General features: G+C 44.3%; 1 protein-coding gene across 7 annotated transcripts in view; it reads left to right on the forward strand.

The window, feature by feature from the left end:
* The window catches only part of LOC111929000 (N-heparan sulfate sulfotransferase 4), a 99,414-nt gene that overhangs the window by 23,016 nt on the left and 48,583 nt on the right, over positions 1 to 27,815 (forward strand). For 3 of the 7 annotated variants that reach the window (XM_086888081.1, XM_086888080.1, XM_086888084.1), the window contains exons 3-5: positions 73 to 212; positions 7,954 to 8,724; positions 21,879 to 23,116. In XM_086888081.1, coding sequence (XP_086744207.1) covers positions 22,136 to 23,116 — 981 coding nt within the window. In that variant the 5' untranslated portion in view covers positions 73 to 212; positions 7,954 to 8,724; positions 21,879 to 22,135. Of the gene's footprint in view, positions 1 to 72; positions 213 to 7,953; positions 8,725 to 12,544; positions 12,632 to 14,369; positions 14,399 to 14,638; positions 14,746 to 19,696; positions 19,828 to 20,529; positions 20,674 to 20,773; positions 20,862 to 21,152; positions 21,246 to 21,878; positions 23,117 to 27,815 lie in introns of all 7 variants that reach the window. The other 4 variants (XM_086888083.1, XM_086888082.1, XM_086888085.1 and 1 more) reach the window with 4 other exon arrangements.

Here is a 27,815-nt window from a genome sequence, read left to right on the forward strand (position 1 = left end):
CATTGAATCGACCTATTTTGGGGCCCTGCCTAGTACAGCCAGCCACAACCTGTTCTTTCCCACTCTTTCCAGATTGCTGAAGTAGCAGAGAGCAGAAAATGAAACATATGGCTCCAGAGAGAAGGCACTGGCTGTCAGCACAGACTTCCCCATAAGCAACAGGAGAGCCCCTGGGGATGCATCTGGACTCCCAGGAGGAGACCTGGCTTCAGGTACGAGACCTGGATGGAAAATTTAATTCAGAGTAAAAAAAACCCAAACAACCCAAACACACTCATACACCAAAATATTTGGAAAAAGGTGAAGTTTTTTCCTACTCCTTTTTCTGTCCCTGCTGGTTACTTTTCTTTGCTATTCTGTGAACAATTCCAAGATGCCAGCAAGGAGAAACTGTTGTAAGGCTCCCCGGATCACCTCCCTTGGGAAACAGTCAGTGAAACAAGTAGCACCATGGATTTAAGCCTCGCTGACTGAGCTCCAGGGTTGAGCACAACATTTACAGTGGGGCTTTTCATTAGTGTCACTACTGGAATAGAGATTTAATAGAAATAATTTAACCATTCTCTGTACTACCACAGCTTAGGCAGGATAACACAGGAGAGATTTCAGGCAGTAAATAAGTATAGGAGAGACATTTAGGATACGAACCTGTTTTAAAGGGGCATCAATCTTTCAGTGTTCCAGCTGCCCAAGGGGCTGAGACAGATGGAAGTCAGAGCCTTGTGCTGACAACACAACAAAACCAGAAAAGCACAAAAGGAAAAGAAAGCATGATGAGAACTTTGCCTATGCATCCCACAGGAAAGAAACACGGGATACAATCAGGAATGCAGAGGATTTCATGTACCCCAGACACAGATCTCTCTACAAACCCCATTTCCAGGACAGACAACACAAACTTGGCTTCTTTTTCTTCTGGGTGTGTTCAAGCACCCGCATTAAAGGAGGGCACACTTGCTGTGACTCAGGTGCTGAACAGAACATCATGAGCTAAAATGGGACTTTTCCCCCCTACAACCTACAATTAGGTAATCTACAAAATTAATTTCTTTCACATTTAACGAGGCTCTTTTATGTGGTTTGGCATGCATTATTACATGTATTAGTCACAGCCTGACTGAAGGGAAATGCACCATCAAATTTACTGTAACAGCAATTTTCCTTAAGGTATATCAACACAGATGAATGGGCAGACCCCTAATGCATGGCTTAAAACCATCTTTTATACAATATTGCCCTCTATGGGAGCCCCAAGATGTAACAGATCTACAACAGAAATACGGACGCTGCTGCTCTTTGGTCCTATTAAATTTTTTTGGCATAGTATCTACTTTCCTAAAACACTCCTCTTTAACATAAAAGCTTTATGCCACCAGGAGAAATCAACTTACTATCCTCTCATCATTTAATTTATTTCTTTCAAGCCTGCACTTCAAATTGTTTAACAGGTATCTCTACCACTGGTATTTACATTTAGGTGACCATTTCAATTCACAGAAGCCCTGCTGCTCTAAGTGTGTCAGCATTTCAGGCACACTTAAAACCAGCAAATGAACAAAACTGAGACCCAAAGTGCCACATCACTGGGATGGGTAGGCAAACAGCGTTTGGAATATTATTTCTCAAGTGCCCCAAAGTCTTCTGAGAGCAAAGATGCCACTCCAAAATATCACGGCAGATATTTTGAAATGTAACCTGCTGAACATTAGGAAAGCAGGAAAGTAGGAATGAGCAGGATAAAGAGGTACAATGGTTAAGTACCAAGTTCTTATTCACTTGGAGTGAATTATTCCATCCATGCTTTTCTTTCCTCATTTTAATTAAGTCACCTTTGTTTTCTTTCCATGAGAAAAATATATTGTAAAAAAACCCCTCACTCAAAAGATGATTGGAGAGCAATCATCACTGGGCATTGTTCACCTGGAACTGCACTGCATATTCCAAACAAAAACCCAACCATTCCTTCTGCTACCATCCTGATATTTTAATGTTAGTGCTGAAGGTCTGTAAGCAATTCCTACCTCAAGAAAAGGGAATCAATAATAGTTAGACATTAAAAGCATTGCTTTAGCTTATTAACTCTGTTCCAGCAGATGTTGTAGAGAGATTGCACATCTCTAAAGAAGCCCAGTGCAAAGTAAATGTAACATCATGATCTTGATTTCCCTGTCAGACTACAGCATTTTCAAGTCTTTAGCCTCCCTTTTGCTGAACCCAGGTCTGTGTGGGTTATTTTTAATTTTATTTTGAAGCACAGCCTAGTCACATCAGTCTAAAAATAGACCTTAGGGCATACTTCCACTTCCCATTTCAGGATTTCCCACCCTACTGGAGCATCAGCATGAAGCCTCCTCCTAAAGCACCGGATAAAGCGGAAAACAAATTATAATAGGGCAACCTAAAATTTCTTCTAAAAACTTGCTAGGAGGTTGAAACAAAACACTGTACAACAGGATGAATTCATTACAGTAATTCCAGAACACCGGTTTGGTGGCGCATTAGTAACCGATTTTTCACTTGGAGGGTTCCTTAAGTTTTAAATGATGGTATATAAAAAGCTCTGCTTGTGCAAGCTAACCTAGAAAAAAAATCATCCTTAGAATGCAATGGAAGCTTGATATCTAGATGGCAAGGACAGAAGAGCAAAAAGAGAAAGAGAAATGTTCTTTGTAGTTCCTCCTTTGAAACTACCATTCCTGGTTTCACCTTTTATTCAGAAGTGGATTAGAGTATTAAAAGAGTCTCTGTAGACATGTTAAAGGGGACTCCCACTGGAGCTCTGGTCTAATTAAGCTGCTTTATGAATCATTCCAGTTTGACTAACTCAAAATGTCTTTTAAAAAAATATCACTTAATACATCAAACCGAGAGTTCAGGCCCCTTTGTTTTCAATAATCAAAGAAGAAACGCTTGGGTTTGAGATTTGTAAGCTATCACTGCACTTTATGGATGATCCTCTTTATGATAATTGCTTTGCCAGCAGCTGACCTGCACTGCTCTTTAGGAGAAGCCCCCTTTCCCCTGCCCATCTCAGCAGCCCTGCTACAGCTCAGACACGCAGCCGAGGTGACAGCAGAACGCTGGTGTTACCCAGAGACAACAGTCCCAGCCCATGGAAACCATCAGTCAGCATTTTGGTGCTGGCTTGGCTGGAGCCCAGCAGGAGCTGGGGAATGTTTCTGCCAGAGCTGATGCAGGGAACAGCAGAGCACTGCCCAGCCCTGTAAGGAGCCCCTTGCTGTAAAGGAGTGCTGCACAAAGCGTGTTCCCCTTCTGATCACTCCCTCGGCCAGCCTGAACTCGGGCTGGCAGCAGATGCACAACGGGGTGACAACACTTCTGTCTGCAGCACTGGGGACCAGAGAAACCCTGTGATGGTCTCTGATGGAACACAACCCTTCTGAGTCACACAGCAAAGGATTCTCTATGTTCACACAAAAAAGGGAAAATGGGGGCACAACCCAAGTTCCTGGATTAGTGTTTGTGACAATCTGCAATGCAGGAGGGGCAGCAGCCAGCTTTTCTGGCTGAGGCAGTTGGATGAATGGGACTTGGACCTGCTTTTGGTCTTGTTTGTGCAAGGATTTACAAAACTCGACTGACTTCTTATCAGCAGGGAAGTCACAAAAAGAGTCATGATGGAAACAGACCAAAGGGGATGCAGCTCTTACACAGTGTTACAGGCGCCAACAACAAATGACAAGAGGGCTGAGCAGAGCTGAAATCTGCTTACTGCTTCAGTCTCTCCTATGACATTGAAGCAAGGCCTAGGAAAAACCTCTTCTCTCTCCACTCCTACCCCTTTGGACTTCCCAGGAGGTGTCTGCTACTTCAGGCCAAAGCAAAACCTGGGAAGGATTCTCTTAGGAGAACTGTGGGACAGAGCCCAAAAAGCTTTATGGATACACAAAGACATCAATCCATCTCTCTCACACATCACGAGCCCCTGTCTCGGTGTCACACGGGAAGTGGTGACAAAGATCAGGCTGTGGATTAAGCACCAACTCACTTTTTGCTTTGATGCTATCTCAATAAGAGTACTCAAAACCCCACAGTTTATATTTTCATAGCTGAGTAAGCACCTAAGACATAAAACAGTAATGTAATTAGAGATATGTGGAGCAGCTCTAATGCTAGATGTAAATGAATGTATGTTGGTTTAACAGATGTTTCCACATTAGTTTCTATCAGCACACTCTCTGAAACTAATACATCCAGAGCCATAAAGGAACAAAGCCACACTAGGATATCAAAGGTATCCTACAGAGGAATAAAAGTATAAGATAAAGGTCATTACAGAACTGGTGTGCACTGATTTGCCTTTATCATCAGTACAAGTGTGTCCAGACATAAAGAGGGGAAAACAGAAGCTGGAGAAGACACTGTATAGCTGGACCAAGTCAGCAGTCAGGGAACCTAGCTGGGTTTTTTTACTTTTTTTAATTTTACTGGAGGACTGAGCAGCATTTTTGCTGTTGATGTTGTTGCAAATCAGCACTTCATGCTGCAGCAGACCACTAGCAGCACGTTCTCCCCTGATATCTGGGAAATAAGAATAACCCAGGACAAGGCAGGCACTGCCAGTAGAAGACATGAGCGCCTTAGCCGAGTTCTAATGGGTGAAACTCAGCTCCAAGTGTATCCATATTTTATCCCTACATTTCTGATTGTGGAAAACCTCTAACACATTTTGAGCCAGAGCCAAAAGATTCAGATGAAAAAGTCTAACAACTTCTTGAGACAGCAAGAAAACAAACTAGACTTTTCTTAATGAAATATACAAACACTCAAAGAAACCCAAACCACATTCTGGTACGCCTTTATGTTTCTCGCACTCGTGATGCGAGTCTAATTCAGTTCTGCATATCTCAAGTTGCTGCTGGAGAATTAAGACTAATCTATAACTCTTCTAAGTTGTCATAGTTCCTCTGAAATCAATGGATGTTTTGACAGCTTACACCATCTGAGGAACTGCTCTGTGTGTCGAGTAAGACACAGTGCAGTTTAATTACAGGGAGGTTCAGAAGCAGTCTCCACAGCTCAAGAAAAAACCGGTTCTTCCAGGAATAGTCATTTTTTGTTTCTATCCAACTCATTAGGAACTTCAGTGTCAAAAGCCATCTTTCCTTCAGTGAGGACCATCAGTGTCTCTTAAGCTGAAAGAAAAGGTTCTATCTATTGCAGTAAAGTTTGAAACACGCCCTTGGTGCTGCGAGAAGAAGTAAGGAGCCCCTGTTCCAGTGTCATCAGAGCACTGAGATAACAGTGGGGAGACTGGGAGCAGCCAGACCACAGAAACTCAACACAGGAGCAGCAGGACATGGATCCAGATATTCCAGTGAAAGTTTTCAGGTAGTCTGGAAGAGCAAGCCAGGGGGATACTGTGTGTTTACACACAAACTTCTGAGAGGATTTACTTGCTCTGCCTCATATTCAGGAACATGATTTGCTGGTAGGCTTGGCAGTGCTGGATTAATAGCTGGACTCCATAATCTCAAAGGTCTATTCCAAACTAAATGGTTATAGGATTCTATGTTTCTAACCACAGAACTGCAGGAATTGTGTTTTCCACATTTGGGGATGCAAAGAGGAAAACTTTAGAAATGTTCACAGACATTGTAGCGATAGGTGTGTAAGCTGCAAGATTTGGACAGAGCACAGCAGCACTTACACCAAACCAACAAAGCACAACAACAAACAACCACCTAAAAAACCCCTGCAAAACCCAACCACCATCAAAGCCACAGTTCCAAATCCAGAGACATATGTTTTTCAGAAAGTTTGGGGCTAAGTAATGATAGGTTTTATCTACAAGCTTTGCACTACCAAAATCAGTAGAATGAACTGTTGTGATTGCCTGCCCATACAGGGAGGAAATAGACCACATGAGGATTAACAGGTACAGAATAATGTACACCACCTAATGCAAAATCTGTGCCACAGGTTAAGAGCCAGAAAAACATATATCCTGCGGCAAGGATCTCAGCATAAGTGTGCTGCCTCATTAATACAGTATTTTATGACTAGAATTTATCTTGTTTTCTTGTCTCTTTCCATCCACACTTAATTTCTGTTTCTTGCTGCCCTGTTTCCTTTCTTGTCTATTTTTCCCTCGAGCAGAGCTTGAGAATTATATCATGATCAGGAGGACATTCCAGGTAACTCGAGTGCACTTGTGACCGAGCTGGAAGAGTTCAATTCTCTCTACTACCCAAAGGAGAGGGAAGGGAAAAATTCAAACTGTACTCTTTTCTCCCGAGGGTTGGTGCACTCTGTTAGACAGAGTTGGAGCAATTCTGCCAACAGATTCCCAGGAATCTGTTGGCAGATTCTCAGGGAAACTCAGGAGGGCAGACCCTGGCACAGTAATTCCCCCGCTCCTGCACTTAGAATGAACCACCAGCAGAGCAAACAGCTCCGGAGGCAGCGTGAATCCACAGCCCTGCTCCTTTATGTAGAATGCACCCAGCACTGCAGGGCTCAAGCCAAGGATTTCAGTTCAAAGAGTCACTTTAGCATCTGAATTTAACACACTCTCAACAGTTTGTGCAACCACTTGGCCGCTGGCCGCCCAGGAACATCTGCGGCAGTGGCTTCCAAGGGGCAGAGCTGCTCCCACCACATCTGGAGCAGCACAGCTGTCCAGCAGCCAAACCCTCCCGCTCACAGGCGCCTCTCCAGTGCTCCAAGTGCAGCCAGAAGCCAAAGAGAGCAATACAAAGAGCAACAAACAACCAGACTTTTTCTTTTCACACCATCAGATGAGCAAAAGGAAGCTCTGCCAGGTTTTGGACCAACAGCACCAGAAGATTTCCTTGTGTTGGGGAGAGACTCTCTAACTCAATTTGGCTATTTTAGTTTACAGCCTGCCTGAAGCTCTGACATGAACACAGGATGCAAGGAGGCACCTGCTCACCACCCCATTGTAGTGGGATCCCCACGCCCAACACTCAGAACTAATCCTAAATCCAGAGCCAGGCTATAGGTACATGGCATTTTTAGAAGGTCTCCCAGCAAGTGCTTTGTAATTGGAAATTGCAGGAAATTACTCAGACATAGTTTGCATTTTAATTTTCACCCGGTTTCTAATTTAGCCAGAAGGAATCAATTAGTCCCCAGTTTGGAATCTCTGCCATCTTTGAAACTTGGATATTCACGGAGAGCAAACAGCTCTTCATGGAGAAGGTCCCAGCTGAAGGATGTAAACAGTGGACAGCACGGAACACCATTTATTTACACTGTTTTGGAAACACGAAAGGTTGAGCTGACCCTCCTATGATTCAAATCTGAGTTTACAGCGTCATTCATCATCTCAGAATGGGTTTGTTCCAGTCTCCTTGAACAAAACTATTTTCTCCTCACATTTGCTGCACAGAATTGGCTGAATTTCAATTCCAAAGTGTATTGTACAAAGAACCTTTTTGGAGTGAAAGATGTCAAGCTGGCAAAATTGAAAATTAGATTGGAATAAAATCTAATTCTTTTAATATAGAAACTGTTTAGTTTTGCCTCTGTAATATAATTTGAAGTCACATAGCAATCATGTTTCTTGGCTGTGGAGGTAGGTTTCTTCTCTAGCTGGATGAAATAAAGAATTTTAATGAGAAATTATGCAACAAATAGGTGGAACTTGTGTCACACACAGTAGGAAGATACTTTTCACCTCTTGAGCACCGAATATTTGCTGGTGTCAGGGAGATCATTTGTAACAAACTTGCTGGGTGACCCCTGCTTGATTTTGGTCATGCACTAAACCCCACCTTTTATTGTAGCAGGTGATCTTATCAGTGACCTGACAAGAGTAGGAACCAAAAAGTCTTCCAGCGCTGGGATTTCATTAAGCCTCTTTTTAGCATCTGGAGACGGTGAGGGGTGATGGGGGGGGGGGGGCACTGGGGGCACAGGCATCCTCCTGTCAGAAAATTCATTCTTTCAACTTTTCCTTTCTCCTAGGCTTCCCGCTGCAGCCTGCAGGTGTAAAACCGAGAGCTGGAAGCGGCACTTCCCTCCCGCATTTTGGGGCGGGCAGGAGGGGAGGTGGTCCAGCCGCACAATGACAGATTATGCAAATCCTGGCGGAGCACGGCATCAATCAGGGCGGTGGGAGAGGAACGCAGCTCATCTCCGAATTCGCCTCCGCCGTGGCGTCCTCGCCAAGCATCCCCCTCCCCCACCTCCACCTCGGCCGGAATGACATCAGAGCAGCTCCGAGTCCTTGAAAGTCTGCGGCTTGATTAGCGGCAGGAATCGGCCGCTCCTGCCAATCACAGCCCTGCCAAGCCTGGCTACTCCTGGAGATCCGCGGGAGACGGAGCCTGACTCCGGCACACGGGAGCGCGGCGCCGGCGGCAGCACCGCCAGCAGCTGCTCCTCGCCTGATCCCAGAGTTTCTCTCGCAGCCTTCCTTGCTGGAGCCTGCCGGCTCCCCGGCGTGATCCCCGTGTCCAAGAAGGAAGCTGCATTTTGAACGGTGTGCTGAGCAGAGGTTTGAATCATCCCAGCTGGCTGCTCGCTCTGAGGAGGACAGGCTGGGTATAAATGAGATGTGACTGTGCCGGTAGAGTTTCAGTGACTGGGGCTGGAGCAAGAGGAGCCTTCCTGGGATGCCGCTCAGGCAAGCTGCCGGCAACTGAAAACTCTCCCTAGTTTATCTGGAGCCCAGTGAAGAGCTGCGAATAGCAGATGTCTCTCTGCTGCACGCTAGGAAGAGAAATTCTTCTCTAGGTAAGCTATTGTTCAGTTTCTCAACCTCTACTTCTGGGCATATATTCGTGCAACCACATAGACAGTGCCTATACTCAGAGCAGGTATAAATATCCAGAGGGTGTCAAATGATCTGCCTGGAACCTATGCATAGTAAGTGCTTCCAAAAGCTGCCTAGAGCCTGGCATTCCAAGGATTATTTGGAAGTTTGAGATAGTCTTTGCCACGTTTGCATGCAAGCTCCCCTGATGCAAAGGGATGTTGTTTCCGAGGGAAACAGCTGTTTTTCATATATTTGCCTAAATACATGAGAGAGCACAGAAGGGAGAGCATGGGAAGTTAGGTGAGGGGGGAAAAGAGGATACAGTTGCTTCTGTAGTCTACTCCACATCCTTTGCTTTTATTTGCTACCACCTAGCAAAGTTCAGCAGAACTACTGTACTAGAATGACACGGTAGAAGCTTTCCATGGAGATATACTAAACATGCACTAAAGTACGAGTAATTGTACTGTCAGGAAGCCAAAACCTACAGATCTGCTCTCTTGCAGCAGTTTGATAGCAAACAACATCTGTCAGCTACATATTTTATTTTTTTTTTTTAACACCATGATCACTTCTAGAATGGAAGCAAGGATTGTTAGAGGTAGTAAGAGCTAAACTGAAGAAATCAGTGTGGGCTCTTCAGATCCTACAAAAACCGAGTCCAGCAGCAGCCCAGCGTTTTTATCCTACCGCTGGCACACGGGCTCCAAGTCACTGCTGCTGGGAATGAACACTCGCAGGAAAATGCTTAGAGGCAAACAAATCTCCTCCTACAAGTGCTGCACTGTTGTAAGCACACATACCTACAAAACCCCACACTCATGAAGCTCACTTTCCCCCAGGGAATTTACCAGATAATTTTTTACTAACTCCTGAGGCCGTCATTCACATGGCTTAAAGCCTCCCTCCTCGTGAACAAATGCTGCAGAATCTGGCCTACCCCCTGTAGCAGGTTCCTCTACCTTTTCTAGCTTTGAATGCTCTCAGAGAACAAGATAAAAAAGAGAAGTAAGTCATTTTCACCACCTTTCCTCTGTAGTTTGGATCACTATCCTCCTGCCATAAATGTTCAGGCTGTGGAAGGACAGCAGGATCTCGTTGCTCATAAAGTTTCAATAGCTGACAACGTTCCCAGATGCTCCCTGTCTTGCCCCATGTCCTGTCTGCACACCTTCCCCATGCACCTTCTCCCCTCCACCAAGCTGCACTGTCTGCCTTGCTTCTGGAAATGCTGCTCTAAAGGAGGGGCTGGGGACAGGGTGTGAACTGCCAAGTCGCTTTTAACTAAGAGAATTCTTGGCTCCGAGTTTTCTCCTGGATCTTATCAATGAGATACAGATATGATCTGCTCAATTGGGTTAGATGTTCCTAATGACATTGCTCTTTGCAGAAGTTTAAGACTGTCTATTAGGTTTTGTGTCATTTCCCCAGAACATGGCCATTTTTTTTTTTTGATTCATAATAGATGCCTAATGTCTGAAAGCCTCAGAATTGAAAGCAGGAGTATATTAATGTCTTGTTGACACCACTCTCTTCTGCAAGGCTGAGGAAATGCTCCTCTAACTTGCATTTTGTCAGAGTAAATCAAATTCAAAGGGTTACATTTAAGCAGAGAGCAGGATTCTTCAGTGTCTGACCCCTTGCACACACACACACACACACACATTCCCCCACACATAAATCCTTTTCAGCCTCAACACCCTGTTAACTCACACCACCAAGTTCTGCAAGTCCTATTCAAACTTTATGGGTGTTCAGAAGCTGTGATATCTGCTGTATCACTCTTTGTAATGGCCACGATCAGACTTCACACCATGCAGGAATCATGAGCTGCTCTAGAGTTCAGCTTTCACATTCACTATCAACAGGACCAAAATATGTTAATAGCAAAGACTTTTTTTTTTTTTTTTAAGGTTGCAGTACAGGAATTATCCCAGCAATATAATGAGATACTTTAAAGAAAATGTGGCCATATATTGTAAACCCATGGCAATACTGAGCACAGAAAATGCTGATGAGTTACTGTTAGTTCTGACTATGAGTTTTCAGTTGGATAAACAAAAAATTGCATTTATCTATGACCCCAGAAAAAGATAGATCATTTTTCTACAAGCAGTAAAGGAAACCATATAATGAACTTCAACCAAAGACAAAAAAAAAGTATCATTTCTGTTCCAAATAATTCTGATTTAGCTCACAAACAATTTTGCTTCGATTGCCTCTATGACTATAGGGTTGGCTGAGCTTCAGCTGCATGTGTACACTGCTGTTTGCTTCCATCAAGTGTATACCTTGCAAAGCTTCCATAAGGACAGAACCTAAGAATGGTTTGGGTTAGGAAGGACCTTAAAAAGCATCTAATTCCAACCCTCTTTCTGCACCTTCATAAGTGTATCCAAAAAACTGTTTTCCATACCTGCAAAATTGGCTTTTCTGAACAAAGCAACCCCTGGGCTAAGAGCAGCAAGGCACTGCAAGCTGTGGCCTGGATGGCTGAAGGAAAGGTTAAATTGGAATTGTGGAGAAAGCTGCACTTTGCCCAAACTGGGGAGCTTAGGGTGAGCCAAGGGCTCTCCACACCTCCCAAGTTGAGGGGAGCTTGGGTTGAAACCATTTGCAAGTGTTAAGGAGCGGAGTGCAAGGTGGCAGTTTATCAGATCCCTTATTCTCAGGCCTGGGATGCAGTTGGGGACCATTAGAGTAGGTGGAAGGGCTGAGCTCTTAGGGAGAAGGAGGGTCTCTGTTGGAAATTGAGTTAGGCTGGAGAACGCACGTGTCACAGCAGCAAGTCTCTTTCTCCTATTGAGCTGTGCCCCTCAAGAAGGTAAGCCACCCAGAAGAGTGCTAGATAGAAATTCAGAATCAATTTTCCATCTATGTCAACACTTAAGCAAGAAAAATTGAGCTATTAAAGCATCGGGTGCTGGAGGAAAATGAAAATCATCCACGTCAATCCTAAACATTTATTACAACTACTGTGAGGAATAATTACAATGGAATCGGAATTTCCACTGAAATTAACGGTTGCTATAGAAAAATAATAGTATTTCACCTAAACAGCAATGCCACCAGAGCTACATGGCAACAGCACACCAGGGTAGAAAGCATGATGAGGAAAACACATTGGCACCACAAGTCATGGATGGCCATTGAAACTCAATTCTGAAAGGAGCAGAGAAGTATTTAAACCTATTTCCTTCCCTCTGGTGACAGAAGGGGTCTCAACTGCGCTCCCCAGGTGGAGGCAAAGGGAGCAAATGAATCCTCCCTTCCCTGCTCCAAGGATGAGCTTCAGAGCATTTGCCAGAGCAAATGCTGAAGTGGAAGTCAGGGCAGGGTGAGCTCCCTTCATGAGGAAGGAAGCAAAAAGGAAGGGATTCCCTCTTCTTCCTTGGATGCTGGTGACATAAGAGCTGTCCTTGGCTTACTCAGCCTGGCCAAGGGAGATCAGGCTGACGCCCCCACAGCTACAGACTCTTACTTATGGCTGGGTTTTCATCTCCCACATGTAAATATCATTACCAGGCACCAACAGCAGAGAGAATAATGCAGACAGGCTCTTCCCTGAGCAGAGCTCTGCATGAAACCTGCCCTCCTGAAGGGCTATCCACAGCTACTTTTTCCAGCCTGCACTCTGCCAGGCTTCACTGAAAGGATTGCATTTAGCTTTTAGTGTATAAATAAGTGTTCTGATAAATAATTAATAGTAGCTGCTGGCCGTAAAAGAGGCGGCTGTTTGGAAAGTTAAAACAGTCTGTCATGAAATATGCACCCACCTCCTCTGTGTTCTACTTTCAGGGGATGTTTTAGCCAACAACCTTGTTCTTTTCCATGGGACCACACTGGGCAAGGAGGAGGCCAGAGCTCAAGTTCCAGACCCTCAGGGTATTCTCAAATTTATTCTCTCTCACTGGGACATAGATCACCCCCTAAACCATTAAAGGGGAGGGCAGGTGGTCAGTGATTCACTGAGAAATTTTTTGGAAATGAGAGCAAAGTGCACTGTTCTGGGTTTCTGGGTAAGATACAGAAATTAGACTTATTGATCACATTTGATTTTAAAGCCCTCAGAGCCCCTTGGGATTTTCTAATTTCATCCAAAAGAAGAAGGGCCCTCTGCCTTGATATTTTGCCAGACTACCTGCACTCTACCCACCTAAATAGCTGGTATAACTACAGGGCATTTTTATTCATTACTACTCTGTAGACTGTATTTGGGGTGTAATTTTAAATGGCTTCAATACTCTACCCCCATAGAGCCCTGCTGTTTAGGGTGGAACTGTGCATCAGAACCCTGGTGAATTCATCACCTGCAGGAGGGCACAGTTCTATTATTTGTACCTCAAAAATCATGGTTAAAGAGAATTCTATGATATGCAATGCCCACATGGGAAGAAAAGTGAGACATGCATGCCTCAAAGCACCTGACAGGCTCCCATCAGACTAACTCTCCATCAACATTGGTGCAGGCTCCATGTGCCTGCATCAGTCACAGGCATGCATTCTGCATACTCAGATTTTGAACTGAAGGACCTCCTAAAAGGCTTTCTCCTCCATGGGAAAAAGATACTGGTGTTCAGACAGAAAATCAAGCCTCTGTGTATATGTTACCTAAAGCTGAGCTTTGTGTGGATTACAAAATAGTATGTCAAATGATGAGACATAATTTTATAAGCCCCTTCCATAACCCAGAAAGCCGGGCTGGATTTCCTTGTCCACGATACACCATGGAGATCCTTACTGAAAACCAAGTAGAGTAAGGCACTCAGCTCCCAGGGGAGGACTGGGATGTAAAGACAATTCCAGCCTGATTCAGGGGCAGTATGCTCAGAAAGACTGACAACCATTTGGATTTTGTTTTTTCAGTCCCCATTCTCCCCCTTCAATAATAAGTTAATGCCTCAGTGGTTCAATAAACAGAGATTTTTCACGAAAGCAAGAGGTTAATCAAAGCCTCTCTATTCCATCACAGAGCTCTAATGGTATTAGTTCTAGTTCCAGTCTCTGAGCTCAGTGTGACTCAACAAAAAAACCCCTTGAATTCCCAAGTAGGACCCTTATCCTACTTGTGGCATTTCCAAATGGAACTTTATCTAGACAAAACAAAGAATAGATCTTTCGAAGGGAAACATTTGTTTGTATTTTGAACCGAGAGCAGAACAGTATCTATAGGTCACAGATGACACACCAGAAATCTCTAAAGAGATCTTTCATTCGGCTGACAAACTGGCTTCTCTCAGAGAAACCCCGTAAAGCAGTGGCAGGAATAAACACAAAGGAATTTAACCAGGGTACAAAGAAAAAGAAGAAAAAGGAAGCAAGCACAGCTGACACATTTGCCTGCACCTGAAAGTAGGAATTTTGCACCAACTTTCCCAAAAGCACACTGTGCAATATTCGTGCTATACGCATCTGAACCAAACATGAATCATCTTAGAGCACTTTACAGCTAATACCCATGTAAAGGTAGAAAAGACTAGCATTCCTTCAACAAAGACAGGAAAAATGAAATACTGGAAAAAAATCAGTGGCCTCCAGAGGGCAAAACATGATGGCAGACAGAAATCAAAGGTTCTACTCCCTGCCTTATCTTTTCACCATAAAACATTTTTCCTCTTGATAGGCAAACAGCATCCCTCCAGTCATTTCAAGGTAAGAATTTGAATTTCCATTATTAATCCTGCATAAAACTTCCTCTGACTTGTCTGCAATACTTAAGTACATTGAAGGCAAAGTCTCTTGGATATTGTAGTATTTTTGTTACATGACCAAATTTCTCTGTCTAGATTAGTTTTACTGACAACTGTCATATGTGCAGCCCTAAAAAAGCCCTCACAAAAAGCCCATCTTTCCTTTAAAGAACTGATACTAAAAGTTAAAATTTTTCTGAAGGACTGCCTAGAAGCTAGTCTGGAACTAAGACTAGGAAGACACAGGAGAGATCTTATAAACCCAGTTTCCTGTTGCCCAACTGCCATGCAATAAAAGCAGTGATAAAGGCAAGTATTTATGAGCAGGGTGGAAGGGACTGAATTTCCCCCTTTAGAAGCTGTTTGGAAATACAAGAAGCAAACACACAAAAAAAAGAGGAGGCACACGTGGAGGGTCACCCTGGCTTCATTTACTCTCCTCACTTCATTTTGCTTGGAAGCCACTACTTGCTTCCTGCAAGGTTGGATAATGCTCCAGCCAACGTAGCTGCTCCGATCAGAGATTGGTGGGACCAAACTCTGCATCTTCTCCCTCTTTTTCTACCAAATTCCCTCAATGACAACAAAACCCTTCAGCCACTGAGGACAAAGACTGGAAAAGGGGACTCCAGGAGAAATTACTTAAAGAATAAATAAAGGGAAGCTGTTACCATGAGAATTAATATATACCGAGCTTGGAAACCGTGTCTGACTGGAACTGGGCTTGTGCAAACTCAGAATAAACCTCTGTATAAATTTCATGTGGCAAACGTGCTGTACTAAAGATTTAAGTACAAAGTCTTTGTTATCTGGGTTTAAATAGACTTCCCCTGCAGTAGCAATAGATCTTTACTATGTGACAGCAGTAGTCCCTCTGAAATAAGTTAGTGGCCTCCTTTTAATTCCTAGCACAGATGTGACCACATCTGACTTGCTCGCAAATAGTCCCTGTGACAGGATACAGACACCACAAAACATGTTATTCAGTCAAATATATTGGCATTGGTATAAGAGTGGACACATTTTAATTATCTCACATGGTGGCAAACATTTTTAGCTCCCAGAAAAAGCAAGAGGACAACAGAAAGCATGGGAAACAATTAACTACTAAAAAATAAAAGAAGCATAAAGACAAAATAGTTTGGTTTCTAACAGGCTGTTCCAGAGCCTGTTAGACTATATCTCTTTTTTTGTGTGTAAGAAATCTCCAAAAAGTCAAGTTTTAGTAATCACCCACAAATTTGCAATCCTTGGTAAATTTTCAACGCCAATACAGAAAATCTGCTGTTACTTGGTTGCTAACAAAACTATAAAAAAGGGTTTCAGCAATTTTTTATTTCATGACCTAGCTTGTCTACCCAATCAAACAACATGTACAGAGTTTGGCTACTGCATTGATTGACTTGAAGGAATCCTAGTTAGGCAGTCATTCTATTGCACAAATGTTGTGTCTCAGCTGAGTTCACAACACAAATCATTCTATTGGAACTGGATGGCTAATTGACAGCCTTATGAAAGTGGAAAACACTACCAGAATAGATGGACTGTAATAAAACATCTGATAGAGCATCTCACAAAAGTTTTATTTGAAGAGTTAAATGAATTCAAATTGGCTTCCATTGAAGCATTAAACTATGAATTGAAAAGTGATGAAGAGCCATTAACCAAGCGAGAGCAGGAGATTTGTTGCATCAAGTCAGGGGGAATGTGTTTTGTAGGCTGCCTCAGAACACAGTGCAAAGCCTGCTTTTATTCCCCACCTTCATTCACTAGGGCTGGGCCACCGACAGCGTGCTGCTTTCACCTGCACTCTCCACTAATCCCACTGGGAAAGCAAAGCAAGGATTCCATCCTGCAGGGCACACACATCTCTGCCATGGCAGGCCGACTCCCTGCCACCACATTTTGGCTGTGTCATCACGGCTTTGGCAGTAAGCTGCTGCCCTTCATCTCTCAACACCACCTTTTACTTTGCTACACACGTCCTGAGGGTTGGGCACAGCTGCTGAAGGGCATTATGCAAGGGGCTGCTGCTTCCAGCTCAGCCACTGGTGCCTGAGTGACCTTGGGAAAGTCAGGATTGTACCCTTTAATGCTATTTAGCTTTTTGCATTTTTGGTGATTTACTGGTGACAAGTGGTAGATCTTCATACTATCACTCATGCTAGATGGACACATTTATTAGAAACTGCATTGAGAAGGTACATTTAAAATTATCATTATTTTAAGTCTGGCCTCAGAGTTAAGATGTTTTGGCTGATGACATCAAAATAGTCTGTGTGTCGTGATAGTTTTGGTATCACCACACAACATCTCAGCTGCCCAGAGGGTGAGTGTGATCACTAGCACTTATCTGTCGTGATGATCACTAGAGCCACTCCATCAAGAAACAAAAAATACATATATAGGTCCTCTCCTCAGACTAGACACCTAAATTACTGATTGCTAGGAGCTTCCACTCCTGATGCTCCAGAGAAAGCACGAATCAGAATTGTCTGTGAAAATATTGCCATTACTCCTTATGTTCAGAAGTGCTGACGCATTAGAGATCCATAAATTGTGCCGTTTGGAGGAAGCCTCACTGAAACATCCCAGATGGGATATTTATGGGATTTTCTGGGTGGTCCAAATGACCGTGGGACTGTTGGAAGTTAGCGGGTCAGAAGAAGGAAGCAGTGAGGCTGAACATCAGGCAACACTCAGCACAAGTGTGGTCTGGTTAAGTCTTAAAACACATTTCTGCTCATAGCTGATGTAAAATGTCACATATGGGCCGGAGAACCAAACGATGTGCATAGGTGGGCACACATGTGAGAATATCCCTATGAGCAGAACTCATCTCCAAATCACCCCCCAGCCACTGCTCCACCAGGCAGCCTTTTCACCACTTTCTGAAATCACCTGGAAAAGTTTAAAGCCAAAGAGAAATACAAGCCAGCAGGGTCAAACAGCTCCCTTCCAAGCATTGTTTCATGCTAAAATCACACCAGCTTTCATCAAGCGCAGAGTTAAAGTACTTCAAACTCTTTGCTTTGTATTCATTGATTATTGACTTCACCCTCTGGCATCATTTAGCTTTTTGAAATCACGCAAGATAACACGTGCGCTATAGACTCGATCAAACGGCTGAAAATACTGAAAAATTGGGGGCTTAACTTGCACATGATTATGCATTGAAAAGAAACAAAAGAGGTGAAAGTACTGAGCAGCCTCTCAGCTCAGAAACTATAAAAGAGAAGTCAGAAGGTCTGCAACAGCCTTTATCAGCTGAGAAGCTGGCCTTATCCCAGGTAAAAGGAGTCTTCTAGTACCTTGTGATGGGCTATGAGAAGCCAGTACCAGCAGCCCTCTCAAGCAAAGCCACAGTTACCAACACAAAACACTCTGCAACTTTGTGAAGTTCAAAACAAGAAAAAAAAATTACTTTCAAAGCAGATGGAAGTTTTGTGAGCTCGGTCAAGAATTCTCCTGGAAACTTTTCTGAGAGAAAGAAAAGAAAAATGCTCTTTTTTCCTTCTGCAGTGAACAGAAACCTTGAATTTTTGCTAATGGTCACCAGGAGTCATTTATCACACAAATCAGGTAGCTTGTTTCTGTAATGAATGAGGAGCCCATGCAAGGAACAGCGAGGCAGGTATCATGATTCATTGGGCTGCTAGTAAGTGACAGGAGTCATACAAGCTTAGGAGGGAAAGAAAAGAGGAAAGGCTTTACATTAGGTTTTTAGCCTAAAGGGAAGTTTTATATATAGACAATAAAGACATTCTGCCTTCTGATTTATGGTGGAATAAGGAAGGGAAAGTTCTGGCCTGCCTCCAGGTGAATTGCTCCCAGCAGTGCACTCCGGTGCAGACAGATTAGCAATGGCCACACTGCTGGGGAACAACGAGGTTCCTGCTCCTCTGCTCGGCACTGAACCCACCCCAGATGGCAAGTCCATTAGCTCCATCCTCAGGGTGAACCAACACAGCTGATGCCTTAATATCAACATTTCTACTTTCCATAAGCTCAAGCAGCTCGGAGATCCTTTGCCTACCCATGATCAGAGGTAAGAGGAGCTCCCCCAGCCCACACACACCAAGTCTGCTTGTTCAGGCACCGAGCCCCGGGGGAAGCTGTGCCCGTGGGAAGTGGCCCACGAGGGAGTCAGCTTTAATTCCTGATGCACACTTAACACATGCCATTAATGAGGGGCTGTTTCTCTTTGCTGCCATGCTATTGGTTTTAAATAGTCGAGTCCTAATCTCCCAATCAATCATCTTCAAAATCAGTAGGCTTTAGTCATCAATCAAATGCATTTTTGCGGGCAAGCAGGAAGTGTTATTTAGCAAGGAGGCAGCAATTTTTAAACCTCCATTTTTCTTCAGCTGCCTGAATTAAAGAAAAATTAGAGTCCTTGCAGATGTCTCTGACATCACAACAGAGTTGTAGAGCAGCGTTCTGCTCTCCCTGGCGAAAGGCCCCACGCTGAGGAAATCAGCCGAATAGACAAGATCTGCTGAGGGACCAACTCTGGATGAGCCTAACTTGGATTCCTTGACCAAATGTGCCCATCTTTGAGCTTTACCCTCCTGCAGAGTCAGAGAACCCTCATCAGTGACCACAGCAACAGAGGACCTCACAAACCAGTTACCAAAATGGAACTCCATTAGTAACACTGATTATGAAATATGGCCTATGTTCATGCTTCTCCAATTAATCTAGCACAGGAACTCTCTGAAGATAGTTGAATTCTGGAGCGAATATAAAGCTGTTGAACTTTAAAGGGGGAGAGTTTCAAAGGCACAAATGGCACTTAACTTCCAATTATGCCTTGGAGAAAGTTCCACTAATGGCTAATATAGCTGATTTATTTTCATAACCTTTAATTACTTCACACCAGTTTTTTTTTTTTATTTTACTGAACAGTATAATCAGTTCAACAGAGCAGCTCAAAAACAATGTGCAGACCGAAAAAGGTCTGCTCCAATGCCAGCTTTCCTTATACAAATTTAAATTCCTCATCAATTTTATATAATTATACGTCTCAATAAGTGGGAATACTTGCACTTAATTGTAACATCCACGTACAACAGACAGTAGCTAACGGGAAATCTGATTATTAGTATTTTATCTCCATTAGATTTCATCAGCGTTATTATTGGGAGGATATAGTTAGGGATGAAGACCACAGTTTTGTTTAGACCAATATAAAGTCAGGGGGATTCTCCTCTCTTAGTAATACAAGCTATAATATTCGTGATGTTTATTGTTTTGACAGCTTGCAAAAACAGTACCCCAAGAGATCCAGCAGGGCCAAACAATGAGGGAAAACCACACAATTTCAGGTCTTCTCGCAAACTATTCCCTTGTGCCACAGGTGGAGGCTGAAACATCTGCAAAGCATCCAGGGTGATCTAGCGGCACATTTCTTAAAGCAGAACTCCTGGTTTTTATTTAATTTTAAACATAGGAGTCTTAATTAAGGTGTTTTACGTGCCCTGGGGATTTTCGAAGCCTTCTGGCGAGAGCGTGGAGGGAGGGAGGGAGGGAGGGAGGGAGGGAGGGAGGGAGGGAGGGAGGGAGGGAGGGAGGGAGGGAGGGAGGGCTGGGCGCTCGGGAGGGGAGAGCAGCCGCTGCCTCGCAAAAGCGAGAAGCGATTGCCCTCTAGTGCCCAAAGCGAGCCGAGGATGCACAGCCCGAGGAGGGGGAGCTGAAGATTTGTTCCAAATTACCTGCCTGTCTCCTGCTGACCCAACAGGCTTTTTGCCATCAGCTCTTTAGGGCGGGGGACATATCAGCCAGCCCTGGAGGCTGCCCCTCCCGCGGGGAGCCAGAGCCCTGATCTGATAAACCCTGGGAGTCGGGCTGAGTGACTCATCAATGTCACCCAAACTCCAGCACCGTCTAGCACAGGAGGCTTCACTTGATCCGCTGTTATCTTTTGAGGAAATCTTAATTGGAGGTTGAATAAGAAGTGAAATCCCAGCAAGCAGACAATTGCAGAACAAGGGAAGCACCAAAGCAGGGCAAATACTCTTAAGATTATCAGGATGACTTCAATTTCCTAATGGTAGCTGCGATTTCTTTTCTGTTTCTTTTCTCACACATCAGAAAGGAATACATGTAGAAGAGGTTTCGTATTTCTGTCCCTACCTGGCACCTCTCTTGGCCAGTTGCGTGACACAGCAGGGTCACTGCTGGAATAGCCCACATTCTAGGGATATCCATCTCCTTGCAAGCTTCCAACTGAGGAAGGTAAATCAGAGGAGAGCTTGAACCTGCCAGAGTCACAAATGGTCTCAGAAAACAACTCCCTCTCCTCTAAATGTCTCTTATAATCATTTTCCACTTCTAGGTGCAAACCTTAAGATGAATGAGTAGTTTTCAAAACACAAGTCAGAAGTGTATTCTGAGTTAATGGAGGAGGACACGTCAACTGATAAGTATCTGCCTGGAAAAAGCATTTCTTCCCTGCAGTTCCAAAATCATTCATTGTTTACTGTCTCGCATTGTTCCAATAGACAAACAATATAAATAATTCAGAAAGATGTTAATTCCTACTTAAATCCATCGAGCAGCACGGGCTATTTATTTAGTTAGCTTTAGCTCTCTCTGAATCACAGGGTTTACTGTTACCAATGGCAATTTTTCATGAGTTTAGGCAGAACTGCCAGGAATTGCACAAAAACCTTCAGAGCAATGAGGTTTTAGCACCTCGTAATTCACCCATACAGGGACAGACCAGAGGCCGAGGGCTTTATCCAGAGGTGTCATGGACCAGCACAAACACCTACTTGCCCACCTAGCACTGGAACAGCTCCCTTGAGGTACTTCCCATTGATCCCTGATGGAGGCAGAGCCATGCACAGCTGCACCCTGCAATTGTAGCAGCCTGTTCATTCACTTAGAAAATCCCCACAAGATCTTTGTAGTTCCTAAACAGGACCACGAAGCACTGATCGCTCTGAGTGCGGCATGCAAACTGGAGAGAAAGCCCTACAAATCTTTCCTCAAACTCCTGACGTGTCTTTCACTTCATTCACGTTAGCTTTCCAATCCAACACAGAATTTATCCCTTATGCAGTTTGAATTTGGCACAGAACACAGTCCCATATTAAAAAAAGATTCACTTCGTCCTAATTTTGCCCCTAAAATCTTCCACTGTTCCCATTTGCAATAGCAACAACATATTTTAGGTAAGAAGAGCTGATAAGTAGATGCACATCCTCAAAAAGTTACGTTCAGAGTTCATTTCTGCATCCTAAGGATACGGGGGAGCTGTTTAATGCAGCTTATCTTAACGCACCGAGAAAGCAAGTGACACTGAGTGCTCCTTGAACTACTCAGGAACTTCCCTCTCTTCTCAGATTACCAGTATCAATCACCGGCCTTATTAATGTGTGTTTTTAATTGCTTTATGGATTTTATTTTACTTACTCCTCTTTTACTTCTTGCTGCAGATAATGTTGAGAGTCCTCTTCATTGATTATTGGCATCTGCTGCATTCTGAGCAAACCTCTTTCAATTTATCTCCCCGGATCCTTTGACTTCCCGCTCCGACAGCTTTACAGCCTCCCCGAACGCTTCATAAATGCTCTGCGATGGTCACATGAACGCCTTGGAAGGGGAACCTCCGCAACTCCTCCTTCCTATGGCACTTTAGGAACAGCACCCGGAACTGCGGCCAGTCCAGCAGGAGCTGGAAGCCCCGCCAAAGATGAATCTCATCGGGAAGCTCCGCAGAAGCTTCCGAACGCTGGTCATTCTCCTGGCCACCTTCTGCTTGGCAAGTATTGTCATCTCTGCCTATTTCCTCTACACTGGCTACAAGCAGGACATGGCCCTCGTGGAAAGCACCGGGCAGGCAGAGTGCGAGGAGCTCAAACTTCTGCCCTACAGGTCTGCGGAGCTGAGGACTCCTAAGCCAATTGATCCCTCTAGGACTGATCCCACTGTGCTCCTGTTTGTGGAAAGCCAGTACTCCCAGCTGGGGCAAGACATCATAGCCATCCTCGAGTCCAGCAAGTTTCAGTACCACATGGTCATCGCACCAGCCAAGGGGGACATTCCCCCACTCACAGACAACGGGAGAGGCAAGTACACGATTGTTATATACGAGAATATTTTAAAGTACGTGTCTATGGACTCGTGGAATAGAGAGCTTCTGGAAAAATACTGTGTGGAATACAGTGTTAGCATAATTGGTTTTCATAAAGCCAACGAGAACAGCTCCCCGAGCATCAGACTGAAAGGGCTGCCATTGCAGCTGTACAACAACGTGGCCCTCAGAGACTGCGTGGTGAACGCTCAGTCGCCCCTGCTGCGCATCACCAAAGCGCCCAGGCTGGAGAAGGGTCCCCTGCCCGGCGAGGACTGGACCGTGTTCCAGTTCAACCATTCCACCTACCAGCCCGTGCTCCTGAGCGAGCTGCAGCCCTCCAGGCCCACCCCCGCCACACTGCCCAGGGCTGCTCTCTATGCAACCGTCATCCAGGACTTGGGCCTGCACGACGGCATCCAGAGAGTCCTCTTTGGGAACAACCTGACCTTCTGGCTCCACAAGCTCATCTTCATCGACGCCATCTCTTTCCTGTCGGGAAAGAAGCTCACGCTCTCCTTGGAGAGGTACATTCTGGTTGACATAGACGACATCTTTGTCGGGAAGGAGGGGACGAGGATGAACGTCAACGACGTGAAGGTAAGGCAAGAACTGGGAGATACCGTCCCAGACACGTGTGTGTGCCAATGGGTGTTTAAAAAGCTGAGAAGCTCCTTTTCCTGCTAAGGGCTGAAAGTGCAGCCAGCAGATACATAAACCACAACCTGAGATTAAAAACCATTTTTCCCACGTAGGTACAGAGATGTGCTTATGGATGTGTATATGCAGGGGCATACACTTGTATGTTACACACACATATATAATATCTTCTAGAGACCTTCTCTGTATTATTTCTCTCACTATTACTGTAAGGTAGACAGAACAATACAGGACTTTTTAAACCTCACCATCACTGAATTTAGAAAGAACAGAATGAGCACAATGAAGAAAAGAGCCTGAAGAAGTTCCAGCCCTGCTAACAGAGTTAGCAGGATCATTGTCATTACCAGACTAACAGGTAAGCATTTAAAGTTAGCAGTGACAGGGTGGAAGCACAGCATGCACTTGAGCAAGTGACATAACCATGTGACAGAGTCAAAGGCCCACAGACTACTCACTGGGGGCTCTTCTACACTTATTTTCCTGATCTGTAGTATCCAGAGACACCATTAAATTTGTTCAGAGTAATTTTCAAAGATGTGCACAACTTGGAAAGAATAGACGGAGCTCAACAGCATGGCAGTTATTTCTTGTCATTTTCCACACCTGGGAATCGTAGCCTGAGATTAATTGAATCCCTAAGCATGCAATATCACATTCTCCAGCCTTCATTCTGGAGGGTTTTTCCTGTAAATACCCAATGCTTTCAAGAACAATAAGCAAGCCTTTTGTTTTTAAAAGCTGATTTCCATTTAATTTCTTAAACCCTTATTTCTGTTTCTATGATTTCTATATTCATTTGTCTCCTCGTCCAGACCACTGAAGTACCCAGATACCCAGCAAGAGCAGCAGTCTCTCATGCAATCGAAACAATTTTGCACATCAGAACACTTGGGGTAATTCTATTAGCCAAACCAGGCATATGAATGCTCATCAGGGCTGATTCTGAGCACCAGGCACTCCAAGTGCCTGGTGCCTTTGAGATCTGAGCACTTGCGCACAAGCCCAGCGATCAAGTGCTCTCTCTCTGGAAATACGTGGGGAAATGCTCTGAGACAGGGCTTGTACACAAGAGGAAATTAACTCAAAAGGCAATTGTGAAGCAAGTTTTTCAGCAATAGCATCCCGCCTGCGCCTTTTTGAGAGCCTCTTTCTGACGTGGTTTGCTCCACTAAGGAAGCCTGTGACTATTGCACAGTTGTTAAAGAGCCCCCATTGCCAGCAGAGGAGTGTCCACACAGAGACACTTGCAGATTCAGAGCCCTCACTGGAATCATCTCATTATGCAGGAAAAAACCCAAGTCACCTCCATTACTATCCAGCAGTCAACAGCATTGCTAGGCAAAGCTTTCCAGCTGTGCTTGGCACAGCAACCACGCTTCCGTGCTCATTACGGGGGACACAGCAGAAAATTCCACATCCGGGGGCTGCAGTAGGAGCTGGATGCTGTTAAAAGCATTCACAATTATATTTATGTGCTGCATGCATTTACCCATCTGAAAACCAACCAGTCCACACTGCTGCATATCTAGACAATAACAAGGAAAAACATCTGCTAGGATTCAGACCTTTTAATTTTTGTTCTTTTTTTCAAGCAATGCATGGTGAGCTTTCTTGCATTCATTATGTTTGAGCCAGAGTACAAAGAGAAGCTTTCATTCTCTCACATTTCTCCAGTGCCAAATTAGCAGCCCACTTCCCTCACAAAAACACCAGAAGTGCCACTCACCAGATAAAAAACCCCTCCTCACCTCACACGAGAAATCATGCCACAAACACTAATCACAGGGAGAAATCATCTGCAGGAACAGGCTCAGAACCAACCTTCCCCTCAAGCTCTCTTTTGGGAACAATAAAAAGTTTATCTCCCATTTTTAGGTGAATATTTCACACATAAACCCACCCTGCAACTTCAGCACCCATAGGTACTTCTGCCCTCAGCACTATGGGTTTCATTTCAGATCAGTTACCTGGCACCAATTTGTTCCTCAGGGTATTTCACCAACACTTGCCACACAAATCAGTCTGTTCCTACAGACTGGACATCCCCAGAACACATTAACCCACAGAACAGAACCCTGTTAATGAACATAACACCTAAAGCAGAGTGCACCTCGGTTAGCCCACAGAAAAGGATAATTACAGCCTGTTAGAGCACAATCTCCCAAGTCACTGGGGGAAGGAGGCAATTAAGAACCAGTAGGACCTGCCTTCACCCCGCAGAGGTACAGCAGCTTTGCTTGAGAGGCAGAAACAACAACAACTTAGGAGGCTGATATTTCTGGGATGGCGGAGCATTGCCCTGCCTTTGGGAGGAGTGGCTGTGGCTGCTCACAGAGGGTTCACTTGGCAGAGATGTAGGGACTCTCTGCTAAGCTCTCCAAAGGTGCCATGCTCACCCAAATCCCATGGGAACGCTTTAATACACAGCAAGTCTTCTGATACCAATATTGGCAAGTAACAATAATCAAACAAGTAAACCTGAGTAATTACTTCCTGCAACCCAAATGATTTTACTCCCTCACAGAGCTGTTCCTCAATTAGATGCCTCAGGGAAATATACATATATTATTTTATAAAGGGTGGCATCAGTTCCAGAAACAGATTAGAGAACAGGGTTATTATGGCTCTCTTTACCACACAAGACCTCCTAGTCCCTGGTGTTGAAGAAGTCGTGCAAGGTCATGTCTGGCTAAGTAATTAACAGGAACTCAGCAGAGCCACAGAAAGCTGTTTTTCCATGCTTTGTGGAGTTGCATCTTGAGCCTAGTGAGCCTCTGCAAATGAATTTCTCCCTTTCCTGACTGCCAATATATTATCTCAGGGCTTGACTTTAGAAGGTAAAAGAATTCATCAAATAATTCACAGAAACAGTGAATTTGTGTATTTGTAAATGATACTGGCTCCCAGCCACGAGTCCAGTATCACTGGCATCAGTTTTTTGGCAAAAAAACCCTGTAAATGTCTTTTTATGCTGTGTTTGGTAGAGCCACACAGACAAAACACAAAGCTTTCACCTTTAAAGTCTCCTTTTAACTGAGCACAAGGAGGGCTGCATTACCCAGACAAGGACTAAGAACTTGCTTAAGTATTTCTATTTTTTTCTGTTGCCACAGTATGAGCTAGTACAATATTTACTCACCCAAGAAGAGCTCAAGGCAGCCACCAGGGCTTTTCCAACACCTTTCACAAACACACATCCTATTGTTAACTCAAAAGCCCTGGGAGGGCACAGTGCAAGCTAAGGCATTTACTTTTTAATAAACAAAGCAAATAAAAAAAAACACTCCAAAAGAAGAAAAAAGCTTGAGCCTTTCTACCCTCTTAGCTCTAGAATTTAGACTGCAGCACATCTTCTGGGTGGACCCAGGAATCACCTGTTCCCCTCTTCTCTCACTCTCCCAGCTGGAGCTGATAAGATGATCAAGGAGAAATTGCCTGTCCCAACACCACCATATCCCACAGCCCCTTCCTCTAAAAGCTCTATTTTCCTTTCTGTAATCCCTCTAATTGTCACTGTAAGGATGGGAGCATCCTTGAGCTTTCTGAGCTGCAATAAAATGACAGAGCCATGCTTGGGAATGTCCTTTGTGGTAGTACTGACTGCAGGCCTTCCTTCTCCTTGCAGCCTGCCTGCCCTTCTCCTGCTGCCTCCCCCTCTGAGCTCCACTTCCTTCAGTAGAAATAAGAATTGCATTAGTCTCTGACACCTCCTCACTGCCACAGTCTGCACTTTGTCTTTGACCTTCAGCATCATTAAAATGCCTGGAACACTTAAAGCCTGTGATTTCTGGCTCATTTTAGTGTTTTCAAGACAAGAATTCACGTTGGAGTCGCATCTTTCCTGGCAACTCCGAATTAAAATGTACTGGCACGGCAGGGAGCTGAGCTCAACCACTCAATCTCTCCAGCATATGATTATCCCTGATTTTTGTGCAAGGACAACTGTCCTCAGGTAGAACTACTGGAAATGTCTGGGCCACATCAGCAGGCATGGCAGAATGGTCAGTCCTGAGATAAAACAGCCACTCTGATTTCCCTTCTAATAACAAAAAAGCCCCTGCCAGTGAAGGAACACACCCATGGCCAGCCCAGGGAGAAGCTGAGCCCAGGAGATGTGTGAGCACAAGAACCCAGCATGAGTCACTGCAGGCTGGGTGGCACTTCTGTCACCTTTTAAAGCGCTTCAGAGTGACAGGGAAGAACACAATGAAGTGGAGTTCTAGAGCTCCCACTTTTGGACCATCTTAAAATTCTTTAAAAATCAATTTTAAAAAGCAGCTGAGAGGCGTTGCATGAAAACTTTAATAATCTTACTTAAAAATAAGAGTGCTCCATTCCGCTTCATCAGAGATGACAGTTCATTCAATATTTTCCTTGTTCAGGTCTCCTGAATCACCCAATTCTTTCTGTAATAATTTGAGTGTTGAATACTGCTCAAGTGCCTTGTCAAGACACATCAGACAAAATGTTCCACACACTTCTTTTGTTTCAACAGGGCCTGCTCTTTCATTCAGAATTTTAGTACCAATGTAGCTGAAAACCACAATTCCCTGCAGAATTCTCCTTGGCAGCCGGGTGGATTCACCGTCTACCCGGGTACCCTCTCTGAATTAAAACACATTTGGGGTTCTCTCAT

The sequence above is a fragment of the Cyanistes caeruleus genome, chromosome 5, assembly GCF_971803275.1.
Source record: "Cyanistes caeruleus chromosome 5, bCyaCae1.hap1.1, whole genome shotgun sequence".
NCBI classification, from domain to species: domain Eukaryota; kingdom Metazoa; phylum Chordata; class Aves; order Passeriformes; family Paridae; genus Cyanistes; species Cyanistes caeruleus.